General features: G+C 43.9%; 1 protein-coding gene across 8 annotated transcripts in view; it reads right to left on the bottom strand.

The window, feature by feature from the left end:
- Nucleotides 1–19,207, bottom strand: part of ARID1B (AT-rich interaction domain 1B) — a 433,036-nt gene that overhangs the window by 113,347 nt on the left and 300,482 nt on the right. For all 8 annotated transcript variants that reach the window (XM_030316661.2, XM_030316667.2, XM_030316662.2 and 5 more), the window contains one exon: nt 16,176–16,419. In XM_030316661.2, the coding sequence (XP_030172521.2) occupies nt 16,176–16,419 (244 nt within the window). The remainder of the gene's footprint in view (nt 1–16,175; nt 16,420–19,207) is intronic.

Below are 19,207 nucleotides of genomic sequence, written 5' to 3'. Positions count from 1 at the left end.
ATGAGATCATGACCTGAGCCGAAATCGGACACTTAACCAACTGAGCCACTCAGGTGCCCCTGGTCCCCCAACTTTAAAGACTTAGCCTGAATCTGGAAAGACAAATCCTTCCACGTCCTATGGCTCAAACGTTCTTCCAAAGTAGAATTAGATTTCCCTAAATCTTCACCCAAGATAATGCCAACTATTGATGTGCCGTCAGGTCCTATACAAATATACAGATAAGTCAGTACAGTGGAGGTGTACCTGCCCTGTGTACTTCTGAGTCATTGAAGGAATGAGGGAATTCCCAAGATGCCCCAAATGGGACAGAACCCATAGAGGGACCACATACCTTCATTCTAACTGAACAATCACCTGCTGGATTCAGCTTTTCAAGTATTGGCCCAACTGCAGTCTAAGGATTTGGAGCCTCCTTTCTAACTCCCTGCTAGAGTCCTGGAGAGGAGAGCCTCCGAGGCCTAGCAGCTGACAAATAAAAGACCAGCAAATATGGTGCATTCTGTGTGAGAACTACGCCTTCAGAGTGGTTGTACCACAAGTGCTTTGGGGTTTCGTTTGTTCGCTTTCATTACAAAGACCAACTTGGTGTAACACATATTTCATCTAGCCCACTGGATTCAAACTGAATTTTTCCAGTTGCTCTCTTTTATTAATATACCAAAGTTATGTAATGTCTTTCACATGGAAGTCAGTTTAATAGTCTGATTATCTGAAACTCATTACAGGCCTTTGGGGTGGATGCTTTTTTACAGAGAACTTGAGACAAGAACTGAAAAGGCTCTTGCAGGTGTGTAACAAGTCAGAGAACACAGACAACACAGATTTCTCGACTTTACTCTTCAGGTCACTACAGGCTTTGGTTAAAGATAAACTAGAATCCTGAAACACCGATGTACCAGAGATTCTCAGCTTTAAGACAGAACATTCTGGGGCGCCTTGGTGGTTCAGTCGGTAAAGTGTCCCACTGCGGCTCAGGTCATGATCTTGTGGTTTGTGAGTTTGAGCCCCGCGTCGGGCTCTGTGCGGACAGCTCGAAGCCTGGAGCCCGCTTCAGATTCTGTGTCTCCCTCTCTCTGCCCCTCCCCCACTCACGCTCGGTCTCTCTCTCAAAAATAAACATTTAAAAATTAATTAATTAATTTTTTAAAAAGGTCCTTGGTCTGGACTATTCCCAAGTGACCCGGAAGGAGCGGGAGAAAGGTGGCTTCTGGTTTTACGGCAGCTTGATTTTCAATGTGGACCTATAGCTGCTGCTGGGCCTGAGCAGTGTGGCTCAACCTGGCTGGCCATGCTCCTCCCAGAGCCATTCAGCTGACACAGTCTTTGCTCCCGCAATTACTCAGGCGAAGTGACTAAAACTGTGGTCGTGGAAAAAGAAAAGAAAGGCGGCCAGTAAACAGAAGACAAAACTTCAGGGAAAGTTTATCAAGTTAAGTTAACTTTCGGTGTGACGACATGAAAAGGAAATAGGTAATATGACTAAAGATGTGATCTGGTTGAAAGCAGGAGTCACTTCCGCCTTTGGGCACCTTGGACAGGTCACGAGGTCTCTCTTCCGCATATCAGAGATGCACCGAAATTCCTACACAACCGTCCTTGGTCTGGACTATTCCTGTCTATACTCAGTGTTCTCACGGACACACACTCTTCTCAACAGCTTTAAAGCTCAGGTGTCCAATCTGGAGGTCTCTGGGGTGCAGAGCGAAACCCCTAGGGGTGGGGGAAGCCTAGGTGCGCTTGGGTGGCACACAGCTCCCCCCAGGGGGTGCGGCTCCGCAGCGCTCTGTCGAGTGTAAGGAAGTGGCGGGTTCTGAACTTGCCTCGTGCATGATCTCCAGACACAGAACGCAGAACAGCTACCAGCTAAGCCTGCTCGAATCCCTGCTTTGATGTAAGGTAAGAGGCGGGGGAGGGGAAACCAGATCGAGCATGCAGTTTATATCTCTTCTCACTAGGACCAATTAATAAAGACAAAACCTAATTTCCCCCCGCTCTTACCCATTCTTATTCCTCCTCAATATTTTTCCTCTTTCTAAGATTCTTTTTTTGTTTGAGAAGCTTAATATTTGGCTGCCTTCTGAAGAAATGGGTATAGTGACAGATGAAAGACTTGCATTCATCGTATAATTCAGAATAAGGGAAAAATCGACTGCTGTGCATTTAAGATTCTAACAACCTTGCAATTTTGTACAGTCGTTTCCCCCACCCGTTCTTTTGAAGAAATCTGCTTTTATTCTGTTAATAACTAACCACAGTTGCAGCAGCATGGATCCGATTAGCAGTTCTTATGGTACAAAGGGGAGAGGAAAAAAAAGCTGTGAACAGGGTTGCCAATTTGTCCACCTGGGCCCCCAGGAGAAAGATTAGATGAGGCGCCTGCCTGCTCCCTTTTTTCCACTTGATCGCTGCTCTGTGCTGCCTGATAGAGACAGGCCTTTTTAACGCCAAGGCACTTTCTTTCCTTTAACAAAAGTTTCCTTTGCCTCCATCCTCTCTTGTCACAGATTTCTCATTCTGGGTCCCCACATGTCATGACAACTCTCAACTGCAAACATGAGTAGCTGTGAAAAGTGCCACACGCTGATGCTTACTCACTGGAGTCCCCCGGCATCCACACCAGAAATCCACAAAGGAGTGCTCACACACCCCGCAGGGAGGACTCCCTTGATTTGCAGACCCAGGGCGGTGCACATGGTCAGTTTCCTAGGCCTAGAAATGCTGCTTTCGAATATATGATAACACAGGAAAAGATAGATACTTTGGCAATTAAATATTAGAATTTGAGGAAAATAGCACAGTATATATAAACCTGGGACCAACGGACCAAATTACTGGTATTACAGGCAACATGGTTTCTACATATTTTCTATTTAGAAATGGAATTGTTAGGGTGCCTGGGTGGCTCAGTTGGTTAAACATCTGACTCTTGGTCTTGGCTTAGGTCATGATCTCATGGTTGGTGAGATCGAGCCACGCATCGGGCTGTACACTGACAGCATGAAGCCTGTTTGGGATTCTCTGTCTCCTGCTCTCTCTGCCCCTCCCTTGCCCGTGCTCTCTCTCTCTCTCTCAAAAAAAAAAAAAAAAAAAACAAAAAACAACAAAAAAAAACCATGAAAAAAAATCTTAGAAAAAAAAAGGTATCAGATTGTCAACTTATGTACTAAAATACTATTCTCTAAAGGTTTTAAAAATTCATTATATCTGTAACTACACTAAATAATGAGTGCTTATTTTTGTGATAAAACTTAAGCCTTCTAAATTCTTGGTATAAAACTACTTTTATTTTATTTTATTTTATTTTATTTTATTTTATTTTATTTTATTTTATTTTATTTTATTCTTTTTCTTTTGAGGGAGAGAGAGAGTGAGCAAGCAAGTCGGGGAGTGGGTGGAGGTGGGGAGAGAGAAAGAATCCCAAGCAGGTTCCACACTCAGCATGGAGCCCAATGCAGGGCTTGATCCCATGACACTGAGATCATGACCCGAGCCAAAACCAAGAGTCAGATGCTCAACTGACTGCAGACACCCAGGTGCCCCTAAAACTACTTTTAAAATTGACAGAAAGCTAAAGCATTGCATCATGCTGAAAAACTTAAGGAAATCCAAAGCTTCTGATGGAAATCTCTATGTTCCAAGAGGTGCAGCCAACCGTTAGCAGCACCGGGGGCGGCTGCGTGGGGAGAGGAACAGCAGTGCTCTCAGGGGCCACTTAGGACCAAAGCAGGGTCTGGAACAGGGCCTGGCCATGGGCAATGTGACACTCTCAGAGCTGACTGCAGAGGGGCCTGGGGGACTGAGCCCAGGTCACCGGGGCCTCTGGTATGGGAGTCGTTCTGAGAGCACAGGAGACAGACTAAGGCAACACGGACAGGAAGGAAGGCATTCTGGACCATATGCTCGTGTGTTTTTTATCAATTCTTTAATTTCAGACTTTAAGTCAGTGTTCGGCAAGTATGCTTTTGAAATGTATGTTTTTCACAAACAGCCATTTTTATCTTCCACTTGTCACTTTCAAGTATCTCAAGCGTAGGATTCATGTGTTACTGAAGCCCAGATTCCAGTCTTGCTAGCCCTTGCTCACCACCCCATGTTTATCTAGCCAACACGGATGCCACTTAGTTGGGGGATGGGAATATCATCTGGATTATGACAATACTCCCCATAACCAATCTGTTCTCAACTGGCCATTTTCTTTGAAAATAGGGTTAGTTATTAGTAAGAGATAATTTATTTAAAATAATGAGACAATGAAAAAAGTTGGATGTTGGAAAATTCCAGAATTATGCTATGATCAAAAAATCTTTTTTAATGTTTATTTTTGAGAGAGACAGAGAGACAGAGACAGAGAGAGAGACAGAGAACATGAGCAAGGGAGGGGCAGAGACGGAAGGAGACACAGAATCCAAAGCAGGCTCCAGGCTCCAAGCTGTCTGCACAGAGCCCAATGCAGGCTCAAACCCACAAACCATGAGATCCTGACCTGACCTGAAGTCGGATGCTCAAACCACGGAGCCACCCAGGTGCCCCTGCTACAATTTTTATATGGCACAATTTTTGTGTATTATGGATTAAAATCAGGCAGGGCCTACACTGCAGAAGTCTGGTTTAGACTGACAAATCTTAGGACTACTATTTCAGGTTTTATTTTTAAGGGAAAAGAAAGTAAAATCATCTGTCATAGTGGAATCTCTTCCAGGAGAAAGGGAAATAGAATGATCCCATGAACTGTGAAATACAAAGGTAGAAAGATGGCTCCCAGCCCACAGGAGGACAGGTCATAGAAGTAATCAACTTTACAACTTTCTTTTCTTGAGTTCCTACTTATTCTAAGCGAACTGTAAACTCTTTAATTTGGTCAGCATTTACTGAGTATGCTCTGACTTGCCAGGCATTATGCTTGGCACCAGGGATTTAAAAAAAAAAAAAAAGCAGTGCTCACTGCCCTCAACAGGCCCCTGGGCCAGCTGGAGAACCACCGAGAGACAGGTGGACTCTCCTTGGCACGGAGGGAGCCGTAGGCCTTTGCAAAGGGAAGGACGCTGGACTTGGATCATCGAGAATAAGTAGTTTTCCAGGCTAGCGAGGGGCGGGATGGATACTCTGGGCAAAAGGAATTCAGCTCTAGGAGCAAGCTGCTGACATAAAGTCACAATCAGTAGGTATGAACACATGGAATACTGAACTAGTTCCCGCCGTCAACTTCCAATATTAGGCACTGATGCAACATAAAAAAAAAAGAGAGAGTATATACACCGAGGTTCAGCTCTCAAAAAATACAGGTTTTCGTCCTTTTTCAAGTAGAATTTAAATGACATGATTCTTGGATTTTGTGTGAAACAGACTTCAAGGAACAATTGCGAAACTAGGGGTTCTGTTAATATTGGGAGTTAGACCTAAGAATATAGCAATTATTTTATCACAAGAATTTTCTTCCTGTGACATTATAATTTCAGTTGAATCACAACCTATTTATAGCAAGGTCAAAAGACGGCAACATGCTGCCCTAAAAACATGAGGTATTTATCCATAAAATTCCTCTAATACATACATGATGGTAAGTGGGAACCCTGGCTCCCTTTAAAACATGCCCTCAGGACACTTCTAGAGAAGTGCTGAGCTGTACTGGGAGGGAGGGGAAGTGGTCTCTCCATATTCTAGAAACACTTTCTTGGGTGGCTTCCAGAACCCCAGCTCTCCCTGGTTTTCCACTTTTACCACTGGCTATTGTTGCCTTCCCTGTTCACAGTCTCTACACGTCTCAGGGCCCTAGGGTTCAGTCCTCAGGATGCTTCTCTCAGTATTTCTCAACCTTGGCTATACAAAATAATCACCTGGAGAGCTTTTTAAAAAGTGCTGGTGGAGGACTGCAGCCGGACCCACTAATTCGGCACCTCTGGGGGCTGGGCCTCGCACCCATCCTCTCCCAGGATGCTCTGTGCAGCCAGGGTTGGGAACGACTGACTTTTGCTCGTTTCCCAGGTCACCAGTTCCCAGACCAGCAGCTTCAGCATCAACTAGGAACATGCTGGAAATGCAGATTCTCCAGCTCTACCCCAAACCTACTGAGTCAGAAACTGGGTGTGAAGCCCAGTCACCTGCTCTCCCAAGCCCTCCAGGTGATTATGATGCAGGCTAGGTGCCTTAGGTAATCTCGTCGAGAATGCTGATGACTCACAAACGTACTTCTCTAGCCTAGATCTCTGCTCGGAATCCAGATTCTTCTTACAACCAGCTGCCAATTCAAAATCTCCCTCTGGATGCCTAATATGCATCTCAAATGTAACAAGTTCAAAACCAAACTCTTGATTCCCTCTTCAAAAACTTGCTCTTTTCTTTGTCTTCCAGTGTACAGAACCACCATCTACCAAACTTAGGGGTCAAAACTCTTCCGCCCCCATTTCTGCTACTCACACATCCCGCCGTGACCAACCTCCCCGAGGCTACTGAAGTAGCCTCCTAATCAGTCTCCCCACTTCCAACCTTGACCCCTGTAGCCCACTTAGCAACCTGGATGATCCTTTTAAAGCATATATCGGATCACCCCATTCTCTGCCTTCTCTTCCTGCCAAGTGGCTTCCGATTATACTTAAAATAAGTTCTTAAATCCCAATAGTAATTTACAAAGCCCCATGTAAGCTGGCCCTTGGTCACCCTCTGATCTAACTGCCTACCCACGCTGTCCCCATCTCCCCCTCCTTACTGTGCTCCAGCCCCAATGACTTCCTTGCCCAGCACACCAAACGCAGTACTGATCCAGGGCCCGTGTGCTTGCTGACCCTCTGCGGGGGCCCCTGTCTCCCAGATATTCACTGAGTGAACGCTTTTGCCTTTGTTCACTGAGTCCCTTGTTCGAATATTAATTTCTAAGAGACACCTATCCCAATCACTGCTGTCTGAAAGAAGCAACCTGATTTTTTTCCCCTAACCATACCTGGTACTAAACTACATTTCCCATCTTTCCCGCTAGGATTTAAGTTTCATGAGGACAGGGTCCTTTGTCATTTATGTTCAGTGCATTGTCCCCAGTTTCCAGAAACACGCCTGCAGCATAAGATGTATTCGGGACTTGGCTGAATCAGTGAATGAAAAGAAGAGAATGATAAACAAGGGTGGAAGGAAAAGGAGCAGTTGGGCCTGTTGGCCTTTCTCAGGACATCACCTGATTTATCCAACAGCAAAAGTACAACATGCTACTTTTCAAAAAAACCATCCAGTGAATTAATACATTTGGCATCCTCAGCAAGGTCACATTCTTGGCATTCAGCTATATGCATTTAGTGTAGTTTGCAAGTACAAACTCCTATGTCACTTTCTGTTTGGAAGGGAGAACATCAACATTAACAATCCCTGGTTATATCATTTATAAACATGCAGATGTGAATTATTAAAGATTAATGCATTTTAGGATTGGTGTCGGCATTCCGTTTGTCTCATGCCGAAACCAATTCTGTTCTTCATTAGTCAATGACAACCCATATCACCCTGTTATGGAAGAGAAATCAAAGGTGCAAGTGTGTGAGTTGAGAGTAAGTGATGAAACTGATTAGTAAGAGACTTAACGGCTATAATCAATCAACACATCATAATAATCCTGGCTCCAGGGCTATCAGAAGACAGGGAAATAGCCGTAACACCCGCTTGTTCACTTCACAACTGGTATTTATTCCCTTTAGAAAATACAGAAACACAGACCACAAGTTTGTGAAGTCAGCTTTAGGGACATCTTGACTCTAAGGACCACTCATTTTACCACCACTTTCCTAAATGAGAAGTCAGATGATTTGGGAGACTTTTACTTCTGGGCTAAAATTAGTTCCCAAAAGCTTTGGTACCCCTCCATTCCAATTCCTCGCCTCCCACGGAGGACAGAAAACACAGCAGGTCAATGCCAATAGCATCTCAACTGCAGCAGCACTCTGCTGATTCAAGAAGCAGCATTACTCAGTTAAGCACAAGTTTAGAGGGGGTGACAGTCTACTCAGCTGGAGAAATGAAATCAAACAGTAAACAAGGCGAATGAAGTGCTCCTACAGTGAACAGCGTAAAAAAATAATGGAAAAGTGGGCGTGGACGGCTGGATCGGCCAGGGAAACACATTAGCCGCCGCCAACCTGACAGAGCGAGAACGACACCAAAACACTACCCTGGTCACATGGCCTTCCCTATATGTTCAGACACAGAAGACCGAAGAAAGGGAATGGAAAATGAGAGGAGAGTTTAAACCGAACTGCGTAACTTAATTTTAACTGAGAGGGGGAGCCAAAACCGACTGGGAATGCGTATTTTGATGTGTGTTAATGTTCTCTTCTTTCTGAATGTGAAGGAAGAAGTGGAAAAGGTTTAGTTGGAAATCCAGTGGAATGGAAGAACTGAAAATATTTCTGCTTTTGACAAAAAGAAGAAATACTCACTCCCCAATTATCAACATACCTGACTTGGGTCCGGAGGGGCCTCCTAAGCAAAGGGTAGCTCGGAGCCCTGGGGCACCTGCTTTAAACGCAAGGGTCTGGCCGCAGGTCAGCAGTGGGGGACCTGCCCTCGAGAAACAGCAGGAACATATCCATGACCAAAGTGCTGAGTCTCCATAACCAGGCTCCTGGTCGGAATTTTAAATTAGTACCCTAAAGGGGGAGGCTCTCGTATCTAAGAACTACGGCACACGGAGATGCAATCACATCTCTCACAAAGACAAAATATATAGTTGCTTTCTTAAGTGTTGCTAAGCATCATTTGGAATGGATCTGAAATTACTGTTTTGTGTAACATACAAATAGTTTACTTTGTAAGGGGGAAAAAAATACTGGCTGAAGTTCTCCACGGTTTGTAGAACTGCTGAATTGATGTTTTCCAGGCTGCCACAGATTAAAAACACGGATACATCAATGGCATTTTGTGTTTAAGAATTTTTTTTTCTTCCTGCTCAGCTTGCCAATAAGCAGCATGCATTTTCCTTGCAACAAGCTGTTGCAGGATTTCTACTTCGAGAGAAGCCAAAAAGGAACACTTGATAGATGTTTTAAAATAAGATTACCAGGTAGGGTGACTGTGCAGACTTTCAAGTAAAAAATGTGTCATTACGTGCAGTGCCATTTCAGAGACGCTACTGATGTGATCATGACAGGAAACCGGTTTAGAACCACTTACACAGAGTGAAATCAACTCATAATTTTACCCTGAGTTTTAAGCAAAGATAAACTGAAGAGTGGAAAATTTATTTATTTAGGATGCGTTAGGCTTCAGCCCTTAGAGTTCTAAAAATCCGACAGGAATGGATTAAAAAAGCGAGAGATACTGGCTTGCACCCTCCGGTGTTCATTTTATAGGTACTAATCTTGACAAATTAGACCAGGAACTATCATTTCCTCTCACTAAAATCCTTCCTGTTCACTCCAGCCTATGACTAACTCCTAAATGCAATTCATTTTTCTCTTTCCCATTATAGCATCCTTCCAGAATCTGCTTGTCTGAATGTCAGATTAAGCAAGAAAATGAGTTTTTTGACCAGAATATCTTCTTGTTTGTCTGTGCGGCTCTATCGGCTCCCACGGAAATCTCAGCTCTCACTTGCTAAGCGGAGGGGAGAACCAGGTGAGCACTTCCACAGGAGAGCTCTGAATATACCACGGTGCTGCCCAAAGAGTTTACATTTTCCATAGTTAATAAGATATGTGCTACCCTTTTGGGAGTTCATTCTTTTAGCATCTCTCAGATTTTCCCGAGGGGTGCAATTTCATGATGACCAGCTGGTAGGCGGGATGCATCACTCACCATCCAGGAACTGACATGATAACGCTTCAGAGAATCAGGCTTAACCATAAGGTAACTGGTGCTTTATGAGAGTGGAGGGGCGATCTCTGGCCATTCTACAGGCTCTTAAAACCTGTGGTCCTTTTCACAGGACGCAACGAAAGTCATCTGCCAGGTCTGAGTCTGCACAGGTAAAGGGGCACAGACGGCCGGGCGCTCTGCGTCCAGGGGGGCTCCCGGGAAGCCATTCAGTCCTGGAGGCTGCCTGCAGATGTGCGCCCTGGGGAATGCCCCAGCCCACTGCAGAGGTAGGGAAAGGAGGGCTTCCAGAGGAGGGAGGCACAGACAGCAAAAGATGGGAGTGATGAGGACAGCTCTTGAAAGATTAATGAAAGACTCCTCTCCACGTCGCCCTCCTCCCTCACGGTCTCTCAGCTCTTAAACCACCCTGACCCAGGGCCGCCCAGTCTCCTTCGGCCAGCAGTGGAGCTGGGGAGGGGCGATGTGGGAGGTGAGACTTCAAACAGCAAGGCACATAAAACTGAAAAATGGAGAGTTCTACTTTCATATCTGATGCAACTCTATTTTCTCTCTGCCTGTGATGGCCAGGAAGATAGGATCTTTGATTAGTCTTAAAATAGATACCTACGACTAAGCCAGAAGGAATGGCCACGAAAACAAACATGTATTCATCAGGACACTAACATGAAAACCTAGTTGTGTATCTTTGGTCCCAGGCTGTTCTAATCTGTAGCCCTTCTCCTGTCAGATGAAAAGGACTTAAAATTGGACTCTTGGCACAGATGCCGGTTCTTAAAAAAAAAAAAAAAAAAAAGAGACGAGGGAAATCTACTCGGAGATTTACAGTTACCATCCTTAGGTCTTTGTTAACGCAACCGATGAACTGCTCCTAGCAGTCTGAACAGTTAAAGTTTTTGTAAACAAAAATGTTTCTCAGGCTGTGAAGTGTTAATTTCTGCCTGCCTATCACCATTCCCCGCTGTAAGCTCACCCTTCTTAATATTTAAACACTGTGGCTGCTTACAGCACACGGAGGAAAAAGCTGACAAAAGCCTTTAGCCAATAAAATAAAAATAAAAAAAGTTGGGCTTATTTACATTTTTGCTTTGTTAGTAAACTGGAATGGTTGGCTCTGGAGGCAAGACAAGTGAAATTAACATCCACTAAATCTGCTGGCAACGGCAATGCTTTCTGATGCTGTGCTGTGTCAGCCTCACTGCGTGCTAGGACGAACGAGGCCCAGTGCAAGACCCGCACGATACATTCAAGATCCAAGAGTTTATTTCCCTAAAACCGAGGCAAACAACTCTCGGATGTAAGCCAGTAAGCAGCCAAAGTACAGTGGGATGGGATCATTTATTAGAAGGGAAACCAGATGCCTAATATCAGACCTCGCAGAATCAACTGCACCCGATGTTAGATTTGCCCGATTTAAATGTGTATATATGTGCACACTGCCAATTAGAGAGATGAAGATATTTCATTTCCGTCTCTAAGTATAAATACATCAACGTAAAGAGGAGAGAGAAATGAAAACAATCAGCAAAAACCAAGAAAATTTATCATGGCACGGGGGGATGCAGTAACGTATACATTTGGGTCCTCAAATGCTCATTTAGATTAAACAACCAGGGCTGAAATTCTTTAACTTCTAACCATAGATTGCTGCAGTGCTGGAGTTATGTGCAAACAAAGGGAGAATCCATGTGGCTACTTACCACGAAAAATCTCCATCCTGCTTTTCAAAAGAACGCAGGAAGGAAAAGCCCCACTGAGTTAGGGATGTGCCAGGGCCGATGTGGTGCCAGAATGTATCACAGTAGTTGTTCCCATGACACTCACAATGTTCGTGAGGCAGCATGATAGGAGGGCAAATTTGCAGTGGGTGGAGAAACGGTTTAACAGGCAAGAAACAGATTCAGCCATTCGGGATGCTTTACTGGGCTTTTGTTTATCTACCTCTGTGATAGTTCTCATTAGCTGTCAATTTCATTCTCCAGGACAGAGATGGAGAAAAATGACTGCTCTTTTTTCAACAAACCCTGGGAAGCAGCACTAGGAAGAAGCCCCCACAACATTCTGGCTTTACAGCATCTAGGCTATCAGCCACACGACAGCTGTGCATTTGAACAATGACTTGCTGGAGAGACAATGATTGAAAGAGTCAATCTGACACAGGGAGAGGCAGTAGCAAGTCGAGTAGGAGGTGATGGGAGAGAAGTGAGGTCAGAAAAAACAAGTTAGTGCTGGGAATGAGAGGAAGGGGGAGAAAAGAAAGCACAAGACTACAGACAGAAAAAATAAAAATGGGGAAATTCCAAACAGATGTTCCCAAAGCAGCAGTCTGAGTATCCTGCCCTGGGTGGGAAACCATGTGATCACTACCTGGTGGTTTTACTTCACCAGTACAGACTCAGAGGCCAAGGGCGGGAGGCTGTACATTATCTCAGGATCTAACGTGGATTAACAAAATTTAAACATAAGGACTAAGGATGGGAAAGAGAAGGTGAGATTACTAAATGGGCCTGATTGTTCTCTAAGGGAAAAGTGTCTTTGCATTTGGTTAAATTTAAAACAAAAGAACAAGCAACGTTATGACCATCCCTAAAATGTGGTTTTATTACCTATGACAAGTTTACACAAATACATTTAAAAAAAAAAAAAAAGGAAAAAAACAAGGGCATATAGGCTAGGTGGAGGGAAAGAGAAGACCAAATTCTTTTTCAACAAAAATATGCATGATTTCTAACAAATCCCCTTAAAATAACAGCACATAAGATTTACGATGAGCATCTCTCAAAAACGGATGTCGTAATGTCCCTAGGCTCAGCTTTGGGAACAGAGTGGAGAAACAGGTAGCATCTGGACTCAAGCCATGGAGGACGGCCCGGAGGTACAGGGCCAGCATGTGGACAAATGTGTGAGTCCTCTGCATGAATTAAAAAAGGGTGCCCCTTCCCACAGAACAGCCTGAATTTCACTCCCATTTACCCCTCTGGCCCATGTCCTTGTCCAGTGAGGAACCTGCTCAACTGCATGTGGCAGCCATGGCTAATGCCACTGAGAGGGTGGTACTGATCAGTTAGTTGATGTGGTCTCAATACATACAAAAAGTATGGGGAATCACCCCGGATTTTAAACTGCATCCGTTGTTAAATTTTACGTTAGACTGCCTGCTCATTGTACCACACAATCACCAATTTGCCTGTGATCTAAGTGAAGCAAGGGTGCAGATGCTTGTTCCCCCTCCTCTGGACTTTCTCAGACCTGATCCCCAAGAAGATCAACCACTAACCTACCATCTTTTTTTCCCCCAAGTTAGAAGAAACATAGATTCAACTTTGTAAAAATACATTATGCTTCCATGGCTGGCTCTGAGCAGGTCCTACTGAGTGACCTCAGTAAGCACAGCAAATTGTCACTGGAAACTCGGCATTCATGTCTTCTGAAATGCACAAGAACGCCACTGGATTCCCAATCAGAAGACTTGCCAAAACCACCTGTGCTGCTCTGGACAGCACAGGGCAAGCCTCCGGGTCTCGGTTAACGATAACCAGAACCACAGCGACAGGGAACACGCACTGAGTGTTTACCATGTGTCTCCTTTATGTGCATCAACATTTAATCTTTACAGGAACCCTAGGAGGTGTGGTTATTATCTTTACAAATGCAGAAACTGAGGCACAGAGAGGCTCAGAGGCCTGTCCGAGGTTATAAAACTAGTAGGTGGCGATAAAATGAGATGAGATCAGCTAATTACATGAAAGTCCATCCAGTTGCAGTGTTGTGGTTCCACCCAGGAGAAAAGTGAACAGGTGTCGAAACTGCCGACCAGCTTTTCCAGGAGGTCACTCCTCTTAGAATAACACGAACCTTAAAGAAACGTTCTCTCTGCCATGTTTTGCACAGTCCCGTTACTCGGTACCTTCACACTCAGCAAACATGGTTACGGATCTACTTGAAGGGCGTTCCTCCCCACCAAAAGTGGAACTTCCGCTGTGTCATTTTTTCCCTGTGCCACAGGGATGCAAGGAGCTGATCTGGACTAGTATGGTGAAATGAAAACGTAGGCCCTGGGCGGTTAGCATTTCGGACCCAAGCTTAAAAACACGCTGTGTGCTTTAAACAACGTTTCCAAGAAACCTGAAAGCATTCTACTACAGACTTACTTTCCCAAGAAGCTGGCAGACAGATTCCTATTCAGGTCCTTACCCGCAGCGACTACAAACAACAGGCCTCATTTGAGATGGGGCTAGGGGGTCATCAGAAGCGTAATCCGCTGACCAACTCTATGCTGCACGACACAGAGCTAAGCACCAGACTCTGAAGCCAGTTCACCGGCCGAGCTACCTCCTCCACAGTATGTGGTACCATGTGTCCAAAGTGAGCCCTTTTGTTGGGCATGTGTTCTACACCACATCAAAATCCAAACAGTGAAAAAGGAGTTTCAAAATCCCCACTGGAATGATAAACATATGTGTGAAAATCACCAGACTGTGAATTACCCATGTCAGGGATTTTAAATAAAAAGCTATAATATCTTTATCCCTGTGAGGAGTTTTCATTGAAGTTACTATTACTAAGAAAAGTCCTTTTGATCCAATTTTCGAAAGGAGTTCTTGCTCAACAAGTACAATACTTTACATATGACTTCTAATGTTTAGGTAGTTGATGCTTCAAAAATCGTCTCAATACCAAAAACTGCCTAAGGATTTCTGGAATATAAAGTATTCGGAGCTTTAAAAATGTTGAAGGTGGGTAAATCCAGGTTTAATTACAATCTCTGTAAGGACAAACATATTTCTGAAAGAAAGGTTAACATCAGAATGCCTAAATCAAAATGTGCTATATTATAGCTGTATCTAAAATATGGATGAACCTTAGAAACAGAACATTTAGTCAAAAAAGCAAATTGTGGGAGACCATTTACAGCATGAATGGATAACCACATTTTCTGTTTTGACAAGAATCTTCCTAGTTTATGCCTATTGTCCCCTAATTATTAATAGCAACACTTCCATGCCCCCAAAAGTGTCTCAGCTTGGTTGATAAATTATATAGTCACTCTACAAACGTTTCTATAAATCTCAAAACTCAATAAAACTAATATTTTCTATGACTTTTTGTAATAAAATTCTTCCACAAAACAAAACAAAACACCCAAAAAGAACAATTAAAAAAAAACTATTCACAGAGTATTTGAGGCAGGGAAGAGGGACGGGACTAAAGATAAGAAAGGAACACACAGGTAGATACAGCAAAACTGGTAATACTCCAATTCTTAAACAGGACGGTGGGTTCACGAGTATTCATTTGATAGCTATGTCTCATCATTGGCATGTTGTATGTGTTCACATATATACATATATATATGTTTATCTATCTATCTCTCTCTCTCTATATATAGATATATATGTTTATCTATATCTATATATACATGTTTATCTATATAAATATAGATTTATTAGATATCTATCTATATAGATATAGATATCTATATAAATATAAACATATATATAGACATATATAAAACATCCCATAATAAGCATTTTTTAAATACAAAAGCAGTAAAATGTAAGAAGGGGTAAAACTACCACCCATGCTTTCAAGAGAACAGAATAAACTATCAGAAGATTTATCCACAATTTAATATTCGTTCTAATACATTAGTAAAAGGCACTTTCCGGCAGCCACCTAGATCATGTTAGCAAAAGCTACGTGGAAATAAATTACATTTAGTAATTTGCTGATAAAAGAAAGGGATGATGTTGACAGAAGAAAGCTGGAGGAGTATGATGCAACAGAAAGACAGACAAACACCCCCACGTACACAATAAAGGGGGTAAAAGACACAGACGAAGTGTGGCTGCTGAGTTCCCTGGCGCGTGAACTCCTTTCGTCAAAACCAGGAGGCGAGTCTCCATCAGTGACGAGGACGTGAATGTGTGCTGGCCCAGGAAAACACTGGCAGGGACACACACTACACGTTAGAAGCTGACTGCCATGGAATAAATTAAATAGAACCCTAAAAACTGAGGCCGATACTTGTCCACAATTTTACCTCAGTGGCACTCATCAACAGAGAATCTTATGCATAGAATCATTACAAAACAGACACTGAGAATAAATAAATTTCTGGCGTGAAGGTCAATGTCCAAACCAAAAACATCAAACTAGCGGGCGATTTTAGTAACTGAGTGTTTATTGTTTATTCATTAGTTGAATATCTTTGGGAATCGGGGCTCTCAAAGTTATGCTTCTAACACATGGTTCCATTACCATGTGGTTTCATCACCACGTTTTTGAATAGTAAAACAAACCATGGAATGTATGTTGCCATTTATGGACACTAGGTCTGTCTTTACCACCGAGTGGAATAATAAATATTAAGAAATGAATACCTGGAATACTTGCGGGAGAAATTGGGCCAGATCGTGACTGGTTGCTTCCCACGGGAGAGCCGACAGGAGAAGGCGACGGGCCCCCGGGGATGCTGGAGAGATGGGGGGATGCGTGTGGAGAGAAAGGCGACTGAGCAGGGTTGCTCTGATCCCCTTGGCTGCTCGTGGATCCAGACGCACTGACTGCTGAGCTCAGAGTGGCTTCCGTTCCCGTGGGGAGGTCATCAATGGAGCCAGACAGGTCCTGAGAAAGAAACACCGATAGGTTTATAAAGTAACACTCTTGGATCCATGCCCGATCAAAAAAGTATTTCAAAACTGCAACAATGCCCCTTTCGGAGACAAAGTTTTTCTAGATAATACCCAAAATTCAGAGCATGGCCACTCGTTCTTAGAAGACTTTCAGGAGGTCTCTCATGAGTTGAACCCTAAGATCTGGCCCAGCCCTAAAGAGTGAAGAAAGCTGTACACCTCTCTTCCATAAAACCACCTGACAGCTTTCCTTTAAGCTGCCAGCACTTGTCCCCCAAACCTGTTCCAAGAGTTACAGGAAACAGCACTTCTGATGGTGACTTTACCATCTGAAAGAAATGATGATTTCCATAAACTGAAAACTATAGCTCCGGATCCTTCTATTTGGAGTCAACGTTGAAGGACTATGTGAATTTCAAACGATTACGTTCTAATGGAACAACAGAATTTTAATTAAACCTTGTGGTAAGAAATGCTTACATCTTAAGTAACTGTAAGTGCCATTATGATAAAATAGTTATGTGTATACTTTTGTAGGATCCTGTGAAAATAAATCCCTTTGAGGTTATGTTGGCAGAAATGGGTCCTCATGTTATACCTTACTTTTTATAACAACTTTAAGCTAAACAAACAATTTTTAATGCCAACTCCGATTTGTTCCTAACACCCTGTAAGGCAGTTATTAACATCACCATTTGACAGGCACAGAAACTGCAGCTCAGTTAGTTACTGTCGAAGGTTACAGCACTGAGGACAGAACCATCCACTCAAGAGGATGAAGAGAGTTGAGAGAGGAGTCTTCTGCAACCTGGTCAGAATGAAAGGAAGAGGCTGGAGTTCGGCCTTCCTCACTGCTGTGGTGCCAGGGTCCGGAATGGGTCACCCACCAGCAGGCACTCCCAGGTCGCTGAGAGTCTGGAGATCCAGGTGGGGCCCAGAGCTAGAGCTGGCTGAGTTCTAAAGGCTGGGCTGCAGTATAAAATTATTTGCCTTGATGATCTAGGACTAAATGCTGCAGAATGGGATCAGAAATGCCAGGTTCTGTTATTGTCTACAACGCATATTTAATTTTAACTTACACCCTCTACTCATTCAGCTTATCTCACTGCTTACTACTAGTGGGACTTCTAAAACTAGGGCTTTGAAAACTGGTGGAGGTAGACTGAATCTAGACCAAGAAATACCAAAGGGACCAGGTAAAGCATAGCTGGTTATGGGTCTTCAGGGTACCCCCAAATGTCACAAAGCAAACTCAGGATGAGGATCCCAGTCTCCTGGAAAGTTTCTCTGTTAACCATCTGTTAAATCATATAACGAGCTTCTCTTTCTTAACAGCGAAAGTGCCAACAATTAAAAAATAACATTCTCAAATAGCTACAAGAACCTCACAAAAATGAATGGTACAGAAAAACAAAAATTTCTTATGCTAAGAAGAGTAACATCTAAGAATCGCATCTAGGTTTAGAGGAACAAACATAATAACAAATATAACAGTATCAGGGTAGATTGAACGTATCACCACTGGAGAAAGTATCATCGAATCTCCAAAATAAAATGAGGAAAACTGAATCGTATTTTCAAAATTCAGAGGATAAAATCTATAAACGTTTCTACTCAGGGCCCACAAGTTGCATGACTTTGCACATATTCAGCTGGTAAAACACTGTATTTAACTGGATTACCGGGTTCAACAACAGTTCCATGCAGACTTTTGGAACTGAGCACAACTTTTGCGAAGCAGGGTCAGAAAGGGAGAAAGGTTATTAAGCAAGGGACACGCTGTATACAACGTAGAAAGTATTCACCCTTCAGAAATCAAGGCACTTCTCTGACTCTCTAGAAACAAGACCGAAATTAGAAGTGTACTCGTGCACTCATGTCGATCTGCTGAGAGAGCAAACAGGGCCAGTTCCAGCCGTCCCTCCCCCCACCCCCGGCTCTCTGCGGACTCCTCACGGCACAGGCTCAGAGCGAGGATGGGTGCGGGGGGTGGAAGAGGGGTTGGGGTTTAAGAACTTGCTCCCAATGCAGCCCCCTCCTGACCGGATGTAACCAATTCACAGAACTGCAAAGGGACACACGGGCGGGGCTCGTCAAAGCAGGTGTTTGTCAGCTCTGGCCTGGGCGCTCCAGCTGGACGCTGCCCGTTTTCGCTCTGCCCGCGAACCAAATGTTGTTAAATGACTGAGAGGAAAAAAAAAGTCAAGCGTAATACTATGTGATACGTGAAAAATACTTGAAATTCGAATTTCAGTATCTGTTAACGTTTCATCGAACGCTGTCACCGCCATCCCTCTAGGTACCGACCACGGCCACTTCGGGGCTACGATGGAGACTCTGATGGAGACCCCGTGGCCTGCAAAGCCCAAAATATCTACCGTCGGGCCCTTCCAGAAAAAGTCTGCTAACCCCTGACTCAGAGCTGAAGTGTTTCTAGTACGGGGTCTACTGCCTTTGCCTCTTCCTTGGGGGAAATGAGAGAGCGCCAGGCCTCAGTCGAACCACGTGGTGACACCCTGTATGTCAGGAATCCTAGGAGCTTCGCCAAGAACAGGGACCGACTCCACATCTACATCCACCCGGAAAATACTGAATGGGAGCCAGACAGAGCCGCGTTCTCTTTGTAGGAGTGGAGGAAGCTGGGAAGCCCCCGTGACGATGGCTGGCGGGCTCTGTGTGCACGCACTCTCTAACACCTAACAAGTATCTGTCGTCAATAAACAAGGGGTCCGTCGGGCAAGAAACAGTCGGGGAGGGGGGAGAAGTGGGCTTTTCATGCT

This window comes from Lynx canadensis, chromosome B2 (genome assembly GCF_007474595.2).
Source record: "Lynx canadensis isolate LIC74 chromosome B2, mLynCan4.pri.v2, whole genome shotgun sequence".
Lineage (NCBI taxonomy): Eukaryota > Metazoa > Chordata > Mammalia > Carnivora > Felidae > Lynx > Lynx canadensis.
This window is presented reverse-complemented; position numbering and strand designations above follow the sequence as displayed.